The sequence below is a fragment of the Perognathus longimembris genome, chromosome 17, assembly GCF_023159225.1.
Source record: "Perognathus longimembris pacificus isolate PPM17 chromosome 17, ASM2315922v1, whole genome shotgun sequence".
Classification (NCBI taxonomy): Eukaryota; Metazoa; Chordata; class Mammalia; order Rodentia; family Heteromyidae; genus Perognathus; species Perognathus longimembris.
In genome coordinates, this window is record NC_063177.1 from 5,896,571 (window position 1) to 5,917,463 (window position 20,893).

General features: G+C 46.0%; 1 protein-coding gene across 4 annotated transcripts in view; it reads left to right on the top strand.

The window, feature by feature from the left end:
- Window positions 1-20,893, top strand: part of Myh10 (myosin heavy chain 10) — a 141,670-nt gene that overhangs the window by 108,373 nt on the left and 12,404 nt on the right. For all 4 annotated transcript variants that reach the window (XM_048365454.1, XM_048365456.1, XM_048365453.1 and 1 more), the window contains exons 22-32: window positions 789-995; window positions 3,753-3,890; window positions 4,361-4,484; window positions 5,937-6,108; window positions 7,434-7,646; window positions 10,989-11,133; window positions 12,248-12,454; window positions 16,092-16,196; window positions 17,636-17,788; window positions 18,549-18,797; window positions 19,717-19,929. In XM_048365454.1, the coding sequence (XP_048221411.1) occupies window positions 789-995; window positions 3,753-3,890; window positions 4,361-4,484; window positions 5,937-6,108; window positions 7,434-7,646; window positions 10,989-11,133; window positions 12,248-12,454; window positions 16,092-16,196; window positions 17,636-17,788; window positions 18,549-18,797; window positions 19,717-19,929 (1,926 nt within the window). The remainder of the gene's footprint in view (window positions 1-788; window positions 996-3,752; window positions 3,891-4,360; window positions 4,485-5,936; window positions 6,109-7,433; window positions 7,647-10,988; window positions 11,134-12,247; window positions 12,455-16,091; window positions 16,197-17,635; window positions 17,789-18,548; window positions 18,798-19,716; window positions 19,930-20,893) is intronic.

Genomic DNA, 20,893 nt, shown 5'->3' on the forward strand with positions numbered 1-20,893 from the left:
GCTTTATGAGCATCCTGCTTTATGAGAGGGCTTCTCACTCCTTTTCGTAGCATAAGCCCTTTCAGAGCTGGGTTAACAAGTTTGCCTCACACTTTATTTAGATTTACTTACATTAAAATTCTACAGCTTTGCCTTTCTCATTCTTCAAACACCCAGATGGTTCTGTTTGCTATCAAGCTTGTGTTTTAACACCTGTGTTAGAGGCAGCTCCCTGTGCTGTCAGCTTCCCATGGCTGCTTATTAGGTGAAACAGACAGAAAGAAAAGGATGTGACAGTTGGCATCAAAGCCCCCCACCCTTCCCTTCTCTAGTGACAGGGTTCTTGGATCTCTGTCCCTGTACAGGCAGTTCCTGTTCATGGAGAAAGCAGAGGCTCAAGAAGTATTTGTGGATAACAATAACAGTTGAACTGTAGTGTTCAAGCCAGAACTATTAATGAGGAAGGCCAAGAATATCACTTGATATTATGTATTTGTGATCACAGTGGATTTTATAACATTTGAATAATGTTCTGCTCCTCTGTCTTTTTGTAACTTACTTTAGCAGAACTGTAATTGTTTAGTATGGATTTAGTTATGTATTATTAAGGATATGTGAAGTAACAGGAAGAACTGAAAGTGTTTTCATCTGACTGATTCTACTTTAGTCAAAAGTGTATCTGAAAGTTTTGCTCCCAGTGGTTTTGACTCCCAGTTTCTTTGGTGTGATAACGCAGAGCCTTGCCATTGAATAGATCAGGCGCATGCAATGGGGCAAGTCACAGTATAGACCCTGTGTTGTGCTTCCAGCTTTTAGAAGAGAAGAATATCCTTGCAGAACAACTACAAGCAGAGACTGAGCTCTTCGTTGAAGCAGAAGAGATGAGAGCAAGACTTGCTGCAAAAAAGCAGGAGCTGGAGGAGATTCTGCATGACCTTGAGTCCAGGGTAGAGGAAGAAGAAGAGAGAAGCCAGACGCTCCAAAACGAAAAGAAAAAAATGCAAGCACATATTCAGGTATCAAGCAGTTCTCCATGGGAACTGTAGCTTGAAGAAATAAAATCTGCATGTTTGGATTCTTGTGTCCATTGAGAAGCAAAGGAGTTGGGGTCATTGCACTGACTTTCATTTGCAGATTTTCCTTCCCTAACTTTGAATAGATATCTTTTTGTATTCTGATGTGGCATCTTCCAATATGCCATATAAAGAGATGCAAAGTCAGAAAGCTCCTGGGGGTTTTGTGGAGCATTGTGGACCTATCTAACCATGTTGTCATAAATGATTCTGCTACTCCATTCATTAGATAAGCATCTACCAAGTGGCTAGGTTCATAGGCAATGCTCAGCACTGTAATAGGACAAAATAGCTCTTCCCTGGTACTTTTCTTTTTAAAAATACAAGCTGAAGTGCTGGGAATGTGGCTTAGTGGTAGAGTGCTTGCCCAGCATGCATGAAGCCCTGGGTTTGATTCCTGAGCACCGCATAAACAGAAAAAGCCAGAAGTGGCGTTGTGGCTCAAGTGGTAAAGTGCTAGCCTTGAGCAAAAGAAGCTCAGGGACAGTGACTAGGCCCTGAGATCAAGCCCCGGGACTGGCAAAAAATATATATTACAAGCTGACGTTCCATGAAGCACAACACCCAGACAAATGATGGCGCCAAAGGCTGTTCTGCCTGCGTCCTATGACACGCAACCTGGTCTCCTTTCTGCCTCTCCCACCATCAGTGTCTGCTATTAGCATGTACCCAGTAGACCATGGGTCCAGTGCCAAATTTTCCTCTCCAAAATTTCCTCCAGGAATATTTCTCCCAGTGCTTCCCTCACCCCATGTTTATCTTTATGATGCTTAGAGAGTTCAGCCATTTGAGCAAATATCAAATAACTCAGGCAGTAAATCAGCCATACTATTTTATTCTATTTTTCAACACTAATGCTTTCAGATGTCCTGAAATAGGTCAGCAGATTAACACAAGACTGTAAAAAGCATATACTCTTTAAGACTCTAGTCTAGGACCAAAGGTGGACTAGTGGATACAACTCTGTTTTCTAACATATTTCTCATATACAGTAATGTGGGCCATGAAATGAAGCAAGTACTGGTAGCTCACACCTGTATTTTTAACTACTCAGGAGGCTGAGATCTGAGGGTCATGGTTTGAAGCCAGCCCATGCAGTTAAGTCCATGGGACTCATCTCCAGTTCACCACCAAAAGCTCACCTAGGCCCTGAGTTCAAGCTCCAGGACCAACAAAAACAGTAATCATAATATATCTTTTTTAAATTTTTTTTTTGCTGGTCCTGGGGTGTGGACTCAGGGCCTGAGCACTGTCCCTGTCTTCTTTTTGCTCAAGGCTAACACTCTACCTCTTGAGCCATAGCACCACTCTGGCTTTTTCTGTATATGTGGTGCTGAGGAATTCGAACCCAGGGCTTTATGTATACGAGGCAAGCACTCTACCACTAGGCCATATTCCCAGCCCCATAATAATTTTTTAAGGTAAGCATGTTAGAAGAAAAATAGGTATATATGCTAGACTCAGGTTGTGATAGGAGTTCCTGAGCCAAGCTGATTTCTCACTGACCCAGTCTTATGTACCTTGCATATTACGTGCTCTCTTCCTCTCCTTTTGGCTGAACATAGATGGTTGAATTTAACTAAATTACATATATGATTAATATGTTACTATATTCATATTCCTACATTTACATATCACTATATTCCTGTCTTACTAACTGCTGCAAAGTATGAATTTCAGTTACTATGTGACATACCATTTTATAAATGTACCAAGACCTTTCTACCATGAATGTACAACAGTTATGGTTATTTAGTTTTACAAATAACATTTTATTGCAAGTCTTTTTTCTTTTTGCCAGTCCTGAGCTTTAACTCTGGGCCTGAGTGCTGTCCCTGAGTCTCTTTGTGCTCAAGGCTAACACTCTGCCATTTGAGCCACAGCGCCACTTCGGCTTTTTCTGAGTAGTTTATTCGAGATAAGAGTCTCCCAGGGCTGGGGATATGGCCTGGTGGCAAGAGTGCTTGCCTCATATACATGAAGCCCTGGGTTCAATTCCCCAGCACCACATATACAGAAAATAGCCAGAAGTGGCACTGCGGCTCAAGTGGCAGAGTGCTAGCCTTGAGCAAAAAGAAGCCAGGGACAGTGCTCAGGCCCTGAGTCCAAGGCCCAGGACTGGCAAAAAAAAAAAGAGTCTCCCAGACTGTTCTGCCCAGGCTGGCTTCAAAACACAATCTTCAGATCTCAGCCTCCTGAGTAGCTAGGATTTTGTGAGTCGCCGCCACCTGGCTGTAGGTCTTTTTATAAGACTGCAGCTGACAATTTCCTGAAATTGCATTTAAAAGAAATGGCTATTTTTTCACATGGTGATACATACGTATAATCCCAGCTACTTGAGAAACAGATCCCAAATTCAAGTCCATTCCTGGCAACTTCTCAAGACCCTATCTCGAAAAACATCTGAAACTAAAGTGCTGGGGGCATGGCTCAGATGGTAGAGTGCCTGCCCTACAAAGCCCTGGGTTCACGCCCCACTACCACCACCAAAAAAAAAGAAGCCTATTTTCAAAGCTTGCTACACTTTGCCATGTTGGATATTGACCTAGCTTATACTTGAATTCATAAAAAAAAGGTGGCAAAGTGTATCACCTATTTTTCAAACACCATTTGAAAATGAGAATGGGTATGTGATTTTAATGTAGTCCTGTGCACTCTTCATGGTGAAGGAGGTGAGTGACCATGATTTCCTCTTCTCAGGACCTCGAAGAACAGCTGGATGAGGAAGAAGGAGCTCGGCAAAAACTGCAGCTGGAGAAAGTCACAGCAGAGGCCAAGATCAAGAAGATGGAAGAGGAGATTCTACTTCTTGAAGACCAAAATTCCAAATTTATCAAAGTAAGAAATCATTTCCATAAAATGCTGGTGTTAGAATCTATGTCTGTATACCCACTGATGCTCAGGATTTTAGGTTTATTTAATTTTCTCTACAAGTCTCTATTTGGCTATATTTCTAAACATGATACTTTACCTATTCTTTTTCCTAAACTTCAAACAATGGTACAAGGGAGATATAATTTAATGTGTCCATCTTAAGTGTCCAGTGCATCTTGATCAGAATTACTTTAGCTTTTATAATTCACCAGATATCATTATAGTCTTGTAGGCTTTTGATTCATGCTAATTCTAGTTCATGCAGCGCTGGTGTGGATTCTGAGCAGGCCCAAGGCAGAACCTGCAGCCTGGAGAGCTGCTATTGGAGCATGAGTTCTATTGCATGAGCTGTGCCACTGTTACTTTCTTTCCTCAAAGAAAGCTACTGCTGAGCAATCTCAACCACAAACCCATTTGAATTGTTTCCTATCCAGGAAAAGAAACTCATGGAAGATCGCATTACTGAATGCTCCTCTCAGCTAGCTGAAGAAGAAGAAAAAGCCAAAAACTTGGCCAAAATCAGGAATAAGCAAGAAGTAATGATCTCCGATTTAGAAGGTTCGTGTTTGGGGCTAGAGAAATTTAGGACAAGGATGTGGGAATGGTGAGATTTTACACTAATTAGAACAACTGGGATACTAAGGGCCTTCAGGTTAGATTCTCTCCTTTTTTGTTGTTGTCAGTTCTAGGGCTTGAACTCAGGGCCTTACACTCATTGGTCTTTTCTGTCTAGATTATCAATATCCCACCAGGGTGTTCTTTATTAAAATAAATCTCTTAGCTAGGTACTGGTGTCTCAAGCCTATAATCCTAGGTACTCAGGAGGCTGAGATCGAAGGATCATGGTTTGAAGCCAACACATGCAAGAAAATCCTTGAGACTCTTATCTCCAATTAACCACCAAAAAGCCAAAAATAGAGATGTGGTAAAATGCTAGCCTTGGGCCAAAAAGGTCAGGCACAGCACATAAGCTCTGAGGTCAAGCCCTAGGACTGGCAATAAATAAATCTCTTACAAGTTATTTTGTTTTGCCTAGTTACTCAATATTTGTAATGGAATAGCATCAAAATGGTTTGTTGTTTGAGACATGGTCTTGTTATGTCATCCAAGCTGGCCTAGAACTTGGGATTCTTTCCATCTCCGCTTCTCGAGTGCCAGGGCTACAGGTTTCTGCCACCGGGTTTAGCATGGTTTTACTTTTGTAAGTTTGGTACCACAATACAATATACTGCCTTTTGCTGGACGTGGGATCTAAATTACCTCTGAAATCCGCAGACCACTGGGTTTTCTGACGCATGCACTGTGTTTAACTGCCTGAGTGTCACCTTACAGAGTAGCCAGTGTCTAAGTGGAAACCCAGACAACCATGATTTTAGCTCAGGGTCTTGCAAGGGTGTGCTCATTCACTCTCTTCATGCATGCTTTTTGGATGAGAAAATGGACATGGGTTGTAGGGGTTGGGGGGAGGACACTTGATAGGATCTTTTGTGTTTTTTTTTTAAGGTATTTAGGGCTATGTTTTTTGTTGGTTTTTTTTTTAGTATAGACAAAAGACAATGTCAGTATGAACTTCTTTTCACAAACCACTTTGCTGGTTTGTGGCTTCTGACAAGGAGAGGAGGTACCCACAGAACAGACATGATGTGGTGGGGGCTGGGGCCCTTGTCTCATCCTCTCTACAGTGGGTTCCTGCTGGAGAGCACAAAGTACCCAAGCCCACTGCTGTGAGGAATAGGTCGCTAGCCTTGATTAAAAGTTACCACAGAATTGAAGAGGCGAAGATGGGGAAGACATACAGCCCTGTGCCCGTTCCTCTGTCTTTCCAGTTTCCGCAAGATCTCATGCTTACACTAACTTATTTCATCTCTGTCTGATCTTGGTGGTAGATTTCAACTGACTGAGCATTTGAGACTGTCATTCAGGCAGTGACATGCCTTTGAATAAAACAGTTGATTCTCAGCTTTGATCCGTTAAATTTCATTTGTGGAGCACTTGTGTCTTTCCTTACAGAACGCTTGAAGAAGGAAGAGAAGACTCGACAGGAACTAGAAAAGGCCAAAAGAAAACTGGATGGTGAGACAACTGATCTACAGGACCAGATTGCTGAGCTCCAGGCTCAGATTGATGAGCTCAAGATCCAGCTGGCCAAGAAGGAAGAGGAGCTGCAGGGCGCCCTGGCCAGGTCAGCCGTGCCTCCTTTGCTTTGGTGTAAAGCAGCTGCTGAGGCTAAAGTTCCTGCCATGTGGCTTATGCGTGGGGGAGCAGGAAAGTTAACTTGCTGTGATGGATGACAATCTCATGAGGAAATCAGGAGTATATAACTTCTGCTAGGCAGCGAGAAAAATCTCACAATCTATTCTCAAAATCTATACCTACAAATGAGGGGTCAACATGAAATCCTAGGGAAGTAATGCCAGAACAAACAATTTTACCACAGTGGATTTTTGTTTTCAACCTAGTCTCACTGTGTCTAGAAACTTGAGAAAGACTCACTTGCCAGAAATGATCATCACTCTCTTATAAGGTGATCTAATATTTGGCTCTAAGCCATGTGATCCTAGAACACAAACCATACATCAGCCACATACTTACCTTTACTTCCTTCTAAAGCATAACTTTGGCTACATAGGACTTACAGTATGTTCTAATCAGAAACCACAACAAAACTTTTTCTCTTGCCACTGGTACTCTAGCTAGATCAGCTGCTTTTCCACCTAGAGACAAGCTCTTGTCATTTAAGGCTAAAATTAAATATCTCCTGGTTGCTGTCAAATCTTACCAGCTTCCCCATCCTTTGCCTCAGACACCCCTACTGTTCCTGTCAGAAAAACCTATCACCTACTGGCATGTAGGTACAGGGGGCTGCATGGAAAAGTGGGAAGGAAGGTGTGAAGGCTTTTACACCTTCACATGGTGAGGCACACGAATGCTTCGTGCCTGCAGGCATCCCCCAGGCCAGCACTCTGACTTCACTGGTCTTTACAGTGAGATTGTCCCATCTGTGTGTGTGTGTGTGTGTGTGTGTGTGTGTGTGTGTGTGTGTGTGTGTGTTACACACCCAATACCAGGCCTTGAACTCAGTGCCATTCACTCTTAGCTTTTTCACTCAAGGCTGGTACTGTACCACTTGAGTCACACCTCCACTTTCAGCTTTTTACTGGTTAACTGCAGATAAGAATCTCACAAACTTTTCTGACCAGGCTGGCTTCAAACCACAATACTCAGATCTCAGCCTCCTCTGAGTAGCTTGGGTTATAGGTATGAGCCATTGGTGAGCAGCTATTCACCTCCTAATGGAGAACTGAAGCCCTTTGGAAAGGAGGCTGGCCTGGATCGTCTTTGTGGCTCCCATCGCCTGCTTTGGGGCCCTCCCAGGCCATGTACTTGAGGACAGATAGGCCCAGCCAGACCCAGGAAGGAGGAGACAGAAGCAGCATCCCTAGAACAGGGAGGAGATGCCATTTGCCACACGGCCCTGAGTGCCTCTCTGCTTGGATCTTTTGACAGAGGTGATGACGAGACGCTGCATAAGAATAATGCACTCAAAGTTGTGCGTGAGCTCCAAGCTCAGATTGCCGAACTCCAAGAAGACTTTGAGTCGGAGAAGGCTTCACGAAACAAAGCAGAGAAGCAGAAAAGGGACTTAAGTGAGGAGCTGGAGGCTCTGAAAACTGAGCTCGAGGACACTCTGGACACCACGGCGGCTCAGCAGGAACTGCGGTGAGTGCGGCAGGGGCTCCTCCGGGCATCTGCTGGCTGCACATGTGCTGTGCTGTGTTGCGCTGGCTCCTTTGGGGTCCCACAGTATCTGGGAGATGCCATTCAAGAAATCCTTTCTGCCTCCTAGGGACCCTAGCAGGGAGAATGGTGATGGAATAGTGACAGACACAAACCAGCCAAGAGGCAGAACACGTGTGCTGTGGGCAGCACATGGCCCTTCCGACTGAAAGACAGTGCCACATCAGAAAGCCAACGGCAGGAAAGAGAGACAGCAACACTCACTGAGCTGGAAAGAGACTTAGATAGGAAGGGCAAGCAGGCTAGAAAAGGAGAGGAAATAACAGAAGAGGTGCGAGTGTGGGTTGGCACCTGCTGGTGGTACTCATTGGCATGAGCAGGGTAGGCAGGCAGGCTGGAAGGAGTGTGTGGGTGCTGAGGTGAGAAGCGTGAGCACAGGTCCTAGGCAAGGACAGGGGCAGTATGCCAGGAGCCAGCAGCAGGTGCAGGTCTGAAGAAAGCGACCCATGGCTGGACAGAGCCAGAGAAGGCTCACAAGTAGGAACCTGCAACATTTCAGCCCCAGAAAGACAAAATACCTCTGAAGACAGATGTCTGAGAGAGGTAGAAATGACCCAGAACAACCAGGAGGAGGTGGTGTGGAAGAGCCAGGGCCTTTCCCCGGTGGGCTAAGATGGATCATCTGGGTCATCCCAACATTCTGGGAATGCTGGTTTCACTGTCGGTCAGGGGATTGGTTAACACAACATGCCAGCTCTGCCTGGCCCCACCTCCACCCCCATCAGATGTCCCAGGTAAATCCCAAGAGCTTGTAAAAGCTAAGAGGCAGAAAAGCCAAATAACCAGGATCCTGCACCAAAAGCAAGCTTTTTCTCATCATCCTGTGGAAGGAGCCTAGGCACTAACACATTCCCCAGACCCCATCAGGAAAGGATGAGAAATGTTGAGAAAGGACACTGACTTTTTTTTTTTTTTTTTTTTTTTTTTTGCTGGCTCTTGGGCTTGAACTCAGCCTAGGTGCTGTCCCTGGCCTGTGCCTCTTTGTGCTCAAGGCTAGCGTTCTACCACATAAGCCACAGTGCCACTTCTGGCTTTTTCTGAGTGTGTTTTAGCAGTAGTGTATTTGCCTTGCATGCATGAAGCCCTGGGTTCAATTCCTCAGCACCACATAAACAGAAAAGGCCAAAAGTGGTTCTGTGGCTCAAGTGGTAGAGTGCTAGCCTTGAGTAAAAGAAGCTCAGGGACAGTACCCAGTCCCTGAGTTCAAGCCCCAGGACTGGCAAAAAAAAAAAAAAAAATGTCCCAAAGACTTTCCTTCCTGGGCTTGCTTTGAACCACGATCCTCAGATCTCAGCCTCCTGAGTAGCTAGGATCACAGGCGTGATCCACTGGTGCCCATCTTGGGGCACTGATTAGAAGGCAGGTTGAAGGGTCATATTCTTGGCCATAACCAGGTTTTAGGTGTTTAATATAAGGACAAAATAGGAAATAAGACTCTGGAATTTCAACATTTTCAGATAAACAGAAGGTCTGGTTAATTTGCACTTAAAGTATAAAAATAACATTGGAATTAAATGTTCCTGTGTGCTTTTCTAATTATTTTTTTATAATTGTGAACAACATATAGAGAGTAACTTTGATTAATGATGTTATTTCACTAAGTAGAAACAAATTTGCCCTTTCCATGGTAAATCACTCTTTATATTTGTCAACCTGAGCATATATGTGCTTAGTAAATGCTGAAACGAGGGCTGTGCTATAGCGCAGAGGCCAGCACTTGCTCACATGGCATACACAAGCCTCAAAACAAGGCAGACTGAGCCTGTAAGAGCACCCCACTTCTGCTAAGCATTGTTTCACACAGCTTTCAGATGTGTACACAGTTAGCACAGTGACTCCCACGCCGAATCCCGTGTAGACATTTTCCCTTCGTGTGCCGTGCAGTGAGTCCCAGGGGCTGAGGTCACTGCTGAGAGGAGGTCTTCAGGATGAACAGTTTCACTCCTGGTCCCTACCTGAATCTAAGAATCAAAGGAATCCTTTAGCTTCTCTTTGCCTCAGACTAAATAATGTGGTTAGTTCCTTTAGATTTTCATCATAGACCTAAAGGAACTTAAGATGCCGATGAGCCTGCAGAAGAGAATTCCAGCTGTTAAGGACTTGCTTCTTAATTATGGGATACACAATTCCAGTAAGAACAAGCAGACAGGTGGGCGTGGCCTGAATGCTCTGAGTGCCCTTGACAGGGGCAGAGTGCACACCTGAGCTGTGGGAGACCTACTGTTTCCCATAACACCATCTGTAAGTGCTACAATTAAGCCCATTACGGTTTTGGTGAAAATACATCTCTCATTTGTAGTCTTTGTTTTTGCAAGAGGTAAATTGGAAAAACAATCAGAGCATTTTTTTTTTTCTACTCTGGTCAAAAGTCCAGCCAAGGGCCCAGTGGCAAACTCTTGCCTCGGATACATGAGGCCCTGGGTTCGATTCCCCATCACCACATATACAGAAAATGGCCGGAAGCGGCGCTGTGGCTCAAGTGGCAGAGTGCTAGCCTTGAGCGGGAAGAAGCCAGGGACAGTGCTCAGGCCCTGAGTCCAAGGCCCAGGACTGGCAAAAAAAAAAAAAAAGTCCAGCCAAGCATAGACATTTCCAAAGTTCAGTGTTCTCTAGATTCACAAAAGAAGGCTAGGACTTAAGTAAGACTGCAGAGCTGTTACTTTGTTGAGAAGGTTGGAGGCCTTTAGCCCCGCTTGGCTCAGATGGACTCCAACCACCTGTCTTTGGGGAACATGGGCTAAACACACCATCCAACAAACCTCCAAACTGCCTCTGTTCATAAATACTCATGGCCCAAATCATGACAGACACCATCAGGCCCGCCATTTTCCTTTCTTCAGCTGAGTGCCCCTCAGCCAGTCATTGCTCTCCTCAGCTAAGTGCTGTGATGTCACTCGCCAAGCCTGGGGTTGGGTGGGGTTAGCAGTACTGGGATTTGAACTCAGGGCCTTACACGTGATAGTCTCTACCACTGAGCCATACCTCTAGCTATTTTTACACTGGTTACTTTGAGTTAGGGTCTCAATTCCTGTCTAGGCATGCTCTTGGACCACAGTCCCCATTTTTCACTTTTCACCACAGCTGGGATTTTGCCTTAAAATTTCAAACACTTACCTGTCCCAGCTTGCCTGGATCTGCAGTCCTGATCTTACCTCCCAAGAAGCTAGGATTACAAGTGTAAGCCATCAGCATGCAGCTTCATGTGTGTTTTAACTTAACCAGTTGACTAATTCTGGACTTTTTATTTTATTTTTTTTTTTTTAGCACAAAACGTGAACAGGAAGTGGCTGAGCTGAAGAAGGCTCTCGAGGAAGAAACTAAGAACCATGAAGCACAAATTCAAGACATGAGACAGAGACATGCAACAGCCCTGGAGGAGCTCTCTGAGCAACTGGAGCAAGCTAAAAGGGTAGGCGACCCCAGCCATGGCCACGTCCCACGGAACATCCTCCATCGGACAGCTGCCATGGTGCTTGGCTGCCCCATTCAGTTCTGTAGTGATGAACTTCAGCCTTCAGACTAAGCCGGGCTGGGCGCATGCCAATTGCTCATAGGTAGTAGCTGCTTTCGTAAAGCACACTGTTTAGAGAAAAGCCATATGCCCTATATTCATCTTTGTAGAAGATGGATGGATCCAGTGGCCACAAGTCACATGTTCCTCCCCTGTGTCTCACGGATGTCATCATTCTCCCAATGGCTTAGCCACAGACCAAGAGTGGTTTCAGTCATTCTCACTTGACTGCTGCCAAGAAGCTTCAATGTTCCCTTCCTAGTGTTCCTCAGTCACTGAGCCCTCGTGGCCTTCCCCGCCTCTCATCTTGTCTCAGTCCTCATTGTCATCCTTCGTTGTTCTCCCACCTATCTCTCACATAGAGGCCTGCCATTCTGCCAAGACTTCATATGCCTTCCTTACCTCAACCCATTCTCCTGTGCAGACTGTCTTCTTTTCTCCTAGTTCCCAGAAATCCTTCCTTTATGCCTTTGCTCTTTGCCTGGTTTTCCTAGCTTTGTCTTCTCTGTCTAGCAGTGTGCTAGTGTGACCAGGGACAGCATTTGTTAGTGGGGGTCAGACACTGTGCTGAGTGCTCTGAGCACTGCCTTCTTTAGTCTTGATTCCAGTCCTGTAGGGTAGTCTCTCTCATTCTCATGGAAAGGATAAGGAAACTGAGGCCCCACATGGGAAGGTAACCAAACCAGGGTCACACAATTCGAAAGTAGAGATCCAGATTGAAGCCACCTCTTTTGCCCAGAGACCTGTCTCTGAACCAGATTTAATTCGTGTTAGTTAACTTTTTTAAGGTGTGTTTGTTTGCTCCACCCCATGTGGGTGATAATTACATAGCCCGTAGACATCCATGTCTACCACCGTGAGCAGAGCTCTACAGACTGGGCATTCATCACCTCGAAACCCAGCTGCCCAGAATAGCAGGCGCTGATGGTGGACTCGCTACCATTAGGCCCAGAAGCAGGGCTTCTTACAGAGAGCTGTGAAATGACCTAAGTTCCCCCTACTTCTCTCCCAGTTCAAAGCAAATCTGGAGAAGAACAAGCAGGGCCTGGAGATTGACAACAAAGAGCTGGCGTGTGAGGTGAAGGTGCTACAGCAGGTCAAGGCTGAGTCTGAGCACAAGAGAAAGAAGCTGGATGCCCAGGTCCAGGAGCTCCATGCCAAGGTCTCAGAAGGCGACAGACTCAGGGTAGAGTTGGCAGAGAAAGCCAATAAGCTACAGGTAAGCTGAAACACCTGGGCGCCGAACAGGTCCCACTCTAGCTTGCCCAGTTTGGCCTTTTTATCTTCCTGTGGCCAAGGGAAATGTGTTGATACATATCTGAAAACTACCATTGTATGCAACTCCTAGATATCACCAGTGTTTATTACTGTAATGAATGTAAAATAAAAATATGACAGCAATAGTCAGGCACTACTGGCTCATGCCTGTAATCCTAGCTACTTACGAGGCTGAGTTCTGAGAATCACAGTTCAAAGCCAGCCCAGGTCAGAAAGTCTGAGACTCTTATGTCCAATTAACCACAAGGAAAAAAAAAATGGAGCTGTGGCTCAAAGTGGTAGAGCTCTATCTAGCCTTTAGCAAAAGAGCTCAAGATAGCACCCAGGCCCTTAGTTAAAACCCTACAACTGGGGGGTGGGGGTGGAGAGGGAAAGAAAAGATATATGTATATATAAAACAGCATAAGAGCTCTGAGAGCATAGCTCAAGTAAAGATCCCAGTATAAATGAGAAAGAAAAACAGCCTGAATTGGTCTTCACTGTGAATGATGTCGCAAGTTCTTTGCCTGACTCTTAACAACCTCACCTTGTCCATTAATCTAGAAAATAAGAAAGCAATAGGCAAAATACCTAGTAATGGCAAAGACTTGAGGATGATGAATTTGTACACACAAGTGGCTGGAGCATGAATTACTGAAGCTTCTTTCTAGAGGACAGTTTGTCAGTTCTATGACACACACTAAAGCTGTGAATACCCATGCAGAAAAATCAATGTCTCGTTATTTATCCTAGAGAAATAGTGACGGCTAGGCATAAATTCAACATCAAGAATGTTCTCTGCAGAAGTGTGTATAAAAGCATATAAGCTAGCCAGGTGCCAGGAGCTCATAGGGAATAATCCTAGCAGGCTGAGGTGTGAGGAATAAGGTTCAAAGCCAGCCCAGGCAGGAAAATCCTTGGGAAGTGGAACTGTGGGTCAAGTGAGAGAGCACTATAAGCAAAAAAGAGCACTCAAACCTTAAGTCAAACTCCAGGACCAGTGCGTGCACACACACGCACGCGTGCCCGCATGCGCACACATACACACACACACCATTGTAAGTAACCTTAATGTCTACAATGGACTCAAGTACAACCAATAAAATCTTGGTAAGATGAGTATATGTTGGTAAGAAAAGATATACCTGCTGTGCTGCTGCATTGAAGAGGAAATTTAGAGAAAGGTGTTGTGGGAGCTAAATGCTCCCACCATGCAATGATCTACTGGGAGGACTCCGAAGTCAGTGTGTGATCCTCCTCACAGATGGGATTTATCCCAGTGTAGAACACAGAGCAAGAAAAGGAACCGGGTCCTGCGGGCAGTGGTGTTCCGGCCCAGTCCCACCTCCCCTCTGCCAGTGAGTGTATGCACATGGAGCGCTCTCCTCCGGGAAGCTCAGTGGAGACTCGGACATGTCATTTCTGAGCCTGGTCCGATGAGCACTCTGCCTGAAACACCCCAAATTTCACACCTCTGGGAGGAAAACAGGGTTCTGCATAATCCATATGATTGCACAAATAATTTAGGCACCGTGATCCACAGCTACCATTTAGAAAGTACATGGTGGGAACTGATTTAGCATCCAGGTTCCTGGGGACAGCATGAGCTGTCTCCAACTTGAGCATGCTCTGCATGAACACGTGTGAAGTACTGTGGTTATTTATGCGAGTATCCATGCTTATAAAAGATACTTGTGAAAGGGTAGGTCTTAAAATTCCTGTCATGAACTCTGCATGCCATGGAGGCAAGGTTGAGGGACAACGGGCCCCGAGCAGCGGCAGGCAGATGGTAGGCCCCTGGGTGCATGCATCCCCCATTTCCTCCTCACACCATGTCCAGCTCATAGCAACTGAGGCCCTGCCTCACCTGCTTACTTGCTGGCCATTTGCAGGACCCAGGTCAGGCTGTCATGGCTCAAACCATTCCCTACCACACTGTTCCCAAGGTTGATGGGGTAAGAGCTCTCTGAAGGATGTTGCTGAAAGAGCAAAAGCAGAGGCTGGAGCATGGCTTCAGTGGCAGAACACCTGCCTTGCAAGTTTGAGGCCTTGAGTTCAAACCCTAGTAGATCCAAAAAGGGTAAATGTGGAATATGGGTGGCTTATATAGGGGTCAGACGCATCCTCCATAAGCTTTGTCTTTGCTAACACAAGCAGAGGGCAAAGGAGAATGAATGTCCCTGCCAGCCCTTTCTGAGCCTCACAAAATAACAGAACACACTATGAAGGCTTGAGGCATGAGAAGTTACTAGAGTTGTCCTTGAGGAAAAAAGAGAGAAGAAGAAAAAAAGAGAGATCCTTTTAAGATCATTTTTCTTGCATTCCCCAAATCTGACCCTGGAAACAGCTAAATATTCATGATGAATATGGTCCTTTAGGTAGGGTGAATACAAGAATTAAAATTTGAGTCCCTTGGGGCTGGGGATATAGCCTAGTGGCAAGAGTGCCTGCCTCGGATACACGAGGCCCTAGGTTCGATTCCCCAGCACCACATATGCAGAAAACGGCCAGAAGCGGCGCTGTGGCTCAAGTGGCAGAGTGCTAGCCTTGAGCGGGAAGAAGCCAGGGACAGTGCTCAGGCCCTGAGTCCAAGGCCCAGGACTGGCCAAAAAAAAAAAAAAAAAAAAAAAATTTGAGTCCCTTGGACTGGGAATATGGCCTAGTGGTGGAGTGCTTGCCTTGTATACATGAAACCCTCAGCACCACATATACAGAAAAAGCCAGAAGTGGTGCTATGGCTCAAGTGGCAGAGTGCTAGCCTTGAGCAAAAAGAAGCCAGGGACAGTGCTGAAGCCCTGAGTTCAAGCCCCAGGGCTGGCAAAAAAAAAAAAAGAAAGAAAGAAAGAAAGAAAGAAAGAAAAGGAAAGAAAAATTTGAGTCCCTTAACATGCATAAGTTCTACAGGAATGTAAATGGTACTTGCCCTCAAAGCAAATGCTTATAATACTTTGGTGTGAAAAGGATCCCAATAAAACACCTGCCAAGCCAGACACTGGTGGCTCACACCTGTAATCCTGGCTACTCAGGGGGGAGCTAAGATCTGAGGAGTATGGTTCAAAGCCAGCCCCAGGCAAGAAAATCCATGAGACTCTTATCTCTAATTAACCACCAAAAAAACAGATGTAGAATTGTAGCTCAAAGTGGTAGGGCACTAGTGCCAGGCCCTGAGTTCAAGACTTAACACCAATTAAAAAAAAAAAAAAAAAAAGACACCTGCCAGTCTGAACAGCCTTATCACACAAGGATGACCATGGCTCTTTCCAAGGACCTGACATCATGTTTGTCTCTCCGTGATCGATGTGAAACCAGGCAGTTGCCTACCTCTAGGAAGAATTGTCACACAATCAGCCCCAGGACCTTTCAGCAGGAGGCTATGCTACTGAGAGGGGCAGGCTTTAACACCTATGTACTCGAACCTATTGGAAGATGACAATCTTGGTGGTGGTGATCTTAGTTGGATTTGGCACTTTCTAATACACACACACACGTACACACACACACTCCCCAAAGACTACTCCATTTGTGTTCTGAGCTGTGACTAGTTCCTTTCATTGGCTTCTTACTGTAGAACTGAATGTAATCTCCACTCTTCTTTGCAGAATGAGTTGGATAATGTCTCAACCCTTCTGGAAGAAGCGGAAAAGAAGGGCATTAAGTTTGCTAAGGATGCATCTAGCCTGGAGTCACAACTACAGGACACCCAGGTACCCAGCGGGGCTCAAGGGGTGTTAGTAAGAAGTAACCGCTACAGTATAAGGTGGGAAATGTGCCAGTTTCACCATCGCCTTCTAGAATGTCAATATGCAATCCATTGTACTGGTATTTGGAGCAGTCTTGCACTATAACCTGCTCCTCGAGGAATCTCCAGCAAACCTCAGTGGAGATTGCTGGAATGTGGGTAGCAGTGCAAGGTAACATGGTGAATGCAGAGCCTGGGGCCTCTGTGCGCTGCTGGCCCAGGACTGGCCTGGGAGGTGATGCTAGCCACTATGTATGGGCGCGGCCAGCTGTGGTTTCCCCAGCACGAGTGGTCTTGTTGCACTATCTTAAATGTTTATTATAGCTAGCTGGGCAGAACGGTGCATACCTGTACATACCTGTAATCTCTGCACTTGGGAAGCTGAGGCCGGTGGCTTTTGAGTTCAAGGCCACCCAGGACTATACAGGAAAAACCCAATCTCAAAAGAGGAGGCTGGAGGTATGGCTCTCAAGTGGTAAAATACCTAACTAGTGAGCATAAGGCCCCAATTTTAAACCCCAGAACTTCCCCCTCCCCACCCCGAAAAAAAGCGAGGAAACGATTTATTATGGCTGAGATCTCATGCCACTGTTCACAGTCTCCTTTGTAAAAAATTGGATTGATGCTTCTCCGGTGAGACTTGTATTAAATTGTTTGGAAGTGTTTCTAAAATGAATAGCAAGGTAATTAAAAGTAATGTGGCACTTTTTTCTTCAATTCTTTTTCATCCTATTTTTATTATTTTTCAAGCATTTGTGTTTATTTGCCAGGTTCTGGGGTGGGTGCTGGTGACAGAGGGACAGAAACTTCAGACAAATAGACAGTGGGATGCTTAGGGACCCGCTGAGCTTGAGCGAGGCACCTACTGGGACAAGGCATATCAGGATGGTAACTGACAGCGGCCAGAAAGCTCTGTGCTGCCCTGAAAATGTTCACATCTGCTTTTTCATGTGAGAAAAAGCCTGGCAGGTGACCAACAGGTAATGAAGGAGGCCCAGGACTGAAGGTCATCCCAGTGGGAACGGATGAGTGCCTGATCCTAGCAGGGGAGTAGACAGGAAATTCTAGAAAGGAGAGGTGCAGGCATCAGGGAAGGCATCTCAGGGGCCTCGCAGCCCCTGGCCTGGCTCTGGACGCACGGTGCTACCATCCTTGAGAACAGGCTTGGCGCAGTATTGACCTTAAGAGTTAATTTGGGCTGTTAGAAAATTAAGTGTGCTTATGAATGCCACAGTATTTCCTGCCCATGGAGCTAGCTCCTTTTTTATGAAAGTTGTTTTTTTTTTTTTATCTTGGCGGGGGGGAGGGGAGTTGTTTTGTTTTGTTTTTATGGTAGTGGTAGAGGTGGATGTGGATGTTTGGTGATAAATGTAACAAGCGTCAACTTTTTAAACAAATGAACAGGAGCTCCTTCAGGAGGAGACACGCCAGAAGCTGAACCTGAGCAGTCGGATCCGGCAGCTGGAAGAGGAGAAGAACAGCCTTCAGGAGCAGCAGGAGGAGGAGGAGGAGGCCAGGAAGAACCTGGAGAAGCAGGTGCTAGCCCTGCAGTCTCAGGTGAGTGGTTCTGTGGGGAGCAGCGATGGCCTGGATTTGCGCGGCCAGCAGCAGTACCCCTGCTGCCAGACCCTTTCAGCTCCATTTGGGGCACTTAATTGGGTTGTTCTAAATTAAGCCCATTACACATTTTTTTTCTTTGACCTAGCCACATGCTCATTTGCTTATTCATAATGGCAATTTTAAAACTAAAAAGGGCTGTGACACCTAATATAAGCGTTCAGTCCCAATCACCATTTTAGAGATCAGCTAAAGGTACAATTTTACCTGGCATGTTTTAAAATCATAGTGGTGTTTATACTGTCAGAATCGAAAGTGATTTTATTCCTCAAATGCAGAACCCAGCTGGGTTGAGCCAGGTGTAATGACAGTTGCCTGCAGTCCTGCTGCTTGGGAAGCTGTAGCAGCAGGTTATAGTTTGAGGCCAGCTGGGAATACAAAGTGAATAAGACCTTGCCTAAAAAATAATAGCATCAGGGTTCACACCTATAATCCTAGCTACTCAGGAGGCTGAGATCTGAGGATCTCAATTCAAAGGCAGCCCAGGCAGGAAAGTCCATGAGACTCTTATGTCCAGTTACCCACCCAAAAGTCTGAAGTGGAGCTATAGCTCAGGTGGTTGAGTGTTAGCTTTGAAGGAAAAAAAACCCGTCAGGGACAGTGCCCAGTTCCTGGGTTCAAGATCCAGTACTGGCACAAATAATAATAATAATAGAGTTCTTTTATGTTGACTTTTTGTTTTTCATTCCCCAAAACTTAGTTGGCTGAAACAAAGAAGAAAGTAGACGATGACTTAGGAACAATTGAGAGCTTGGAAGAAGCTAAGAAGAAGCTTCTTAAGGATGTAGAGGCACTAAGCCAGCGCCTGGAGGAGAAGGCCCTGGCCTACGACAAGTTGGAAAAGACCAAGAACCGCCTGCAGCAGGAGCTCGACGACCTGACAGTGGACCTGGACCACCAGCGCCAGATCGTCTCCAACCTGGAGAAGAAACAGAAGAAATTTGACCAGGCGAGTCACCCAGGCTCCTGCCTCCCAACCCAAGAGGGCCTCAGCCGCTGTTTCCTCGTGGAAGGGGCCTGCTTTTGTTGTCTTGGTTTTTTGGGAGAAAAAGTCTTATATAAAGGCAATTAAAAGCAACATGTATTTATATAAAAACTGGATAACAAGCCAGGTACTGGTGACTCACACCTATAATCAATCCTAGCTACTCAGGAGGCTAAAATCTAAGGATACTGGTTCGAAACCAGCCTAGACAGCAAAGTCCATGAGACTCTGATCTCCAGTTTTTGTGTTGTTGTTTTTTTTTTTTGGGTTTTTTTGGCCAGTCCTGGGGACTGGACTCAGGGCCTGAGCACTGTCCCTGGCTTCTTTTTGCTCAAGGCTAGTACTCTGCCACTTGAGCCACAGTGCCACTTCTGGCCATTTTCTGCATATGTGGTGCTGGGGAATTGAACCCAGGGCCTCATGTATACGAGACAAGCACTCTTGCCACTAGGCCATATCCTCAGCCCCTCTGATCTCCAGTTAACCACCAGAAAACCAGAAGTGAAACTCTGATTCAAAGGAAACTATCAGGTCACATATCCTTTCTATCAAAATGCTTAGAATCAGAACTGTTCCAGATTTAGGGATTTCTGATTTTTCCGTAATAAGATAGCTTGACAGTAGGACAGCCCAAAGTGTAAACACTAAATTCCTATATGTGTCATATGCCATGGGGTAATTATATAGAGTGTTTTTCATGTGCCTGCGTTCTGTGAACCATCACAGTGTGGGAGGGGGTGGCACTTTCCACTTGTTTTCTGCATGTGGACTTCAGCAAGACTTGGACATTTGTCCTAGGGAAGCTCAGCCTGTGTGGTAGCACTCACATCGGTGCCCATGCGGGTGCTGTGCTCACACTGCTCCCTGGTGCTTGTGCTCACAGCTCCTAGCAGAGGAGAAGAACATCTCTGCCCGCTATGCAGAAGAACGGGACCGGGCTGAAGCCGAGGCCAGAGAGAAAGAAACCAAAGCCCTGTCTCTGGCCCGGGCACTCGAGGAAGCCCTGGAGGCCAAGGAGGAGTTTGAGAGGCAGAACAAGCAGCTCCGAGCGGACATGGAGGACCTGATGAGCTCCAAAGATGATGTGGGGAAGAATGTAAGTCCCTCGTGGGCTTTGTGGGATAGCCAGGGCCTGTGTGCCAACAGAGCAGTAGTGTCTGGGTTTCAGGTGCTCTGCAATGTGTTCTCTTTATCTGTGCTTAGCCAGGTATAGTTCCTGCAGCAGCCCAGCAGGCAGTCAGGTTGTTAGTCTTGTCACTTTCACTGGTTCTCCCCTCCCTGACCCAATCCTGGCATGGGGCCTTTCAACAGAAGAGTCTCACTAGCTAGTTCTTAAACCTGAGTCCCGCAAGGTCCCCAAGACTGAGGTTCCTGGGAGCTGACCACCATATGAAATGAAAGGGGAGCCAGATACTGGTGCCTCACCTGTAATCCTAGCTGCTCAGGAGGCTGAGATCTGAGGATCGCAGTTCAAAGCCAGCCCAGCCCAGAAAGTTTGTGAGACTCATCTCCAGTTAACTACCCAAAAAGCCAGAATTGGAACTGTGGCTCAAGTGGCAGAGTGCCAGCCTTGAGCACAAGAGCTCAGGGACAGCAGTACCCATTCCCTGAGTGCAAGCCCCAGGACTGGCACCAAAAAAAAAAAAAAGGAGGGGGGTGGAGAAATAGGAGCTACTACACCCCCTGACCTACCAGGCCCCAGCACTTGCCTTCGAGTCTTGTGGCTTTGAGGTTTGGAGATTTTGGTGGCACTTTTCCTCCACTACCTGTTTTCCCTCTGCGCCCCTTAACATGTGACATATTGAGGTTAGCAAAACAAATGGAAGCCTGGCATTTAGAGATGAGACTCCAGGCTGACTTCCCCAGCATCCACTGTGACCAGGAGAAGGCACCTCTTAAACGTCCTAACACTGAGCTCCTCATCTGCCAATCGAACGTTGTGCACTTACCCTGTTTTACCTCTTTGCAAACAAAGCACGAAGCCCAGGAATGGTTTCTAGAGAGGTATGAGCCATCCGGCCAACCACAAGGGATGAAAGACTGTCCTGCTATCCTACTGG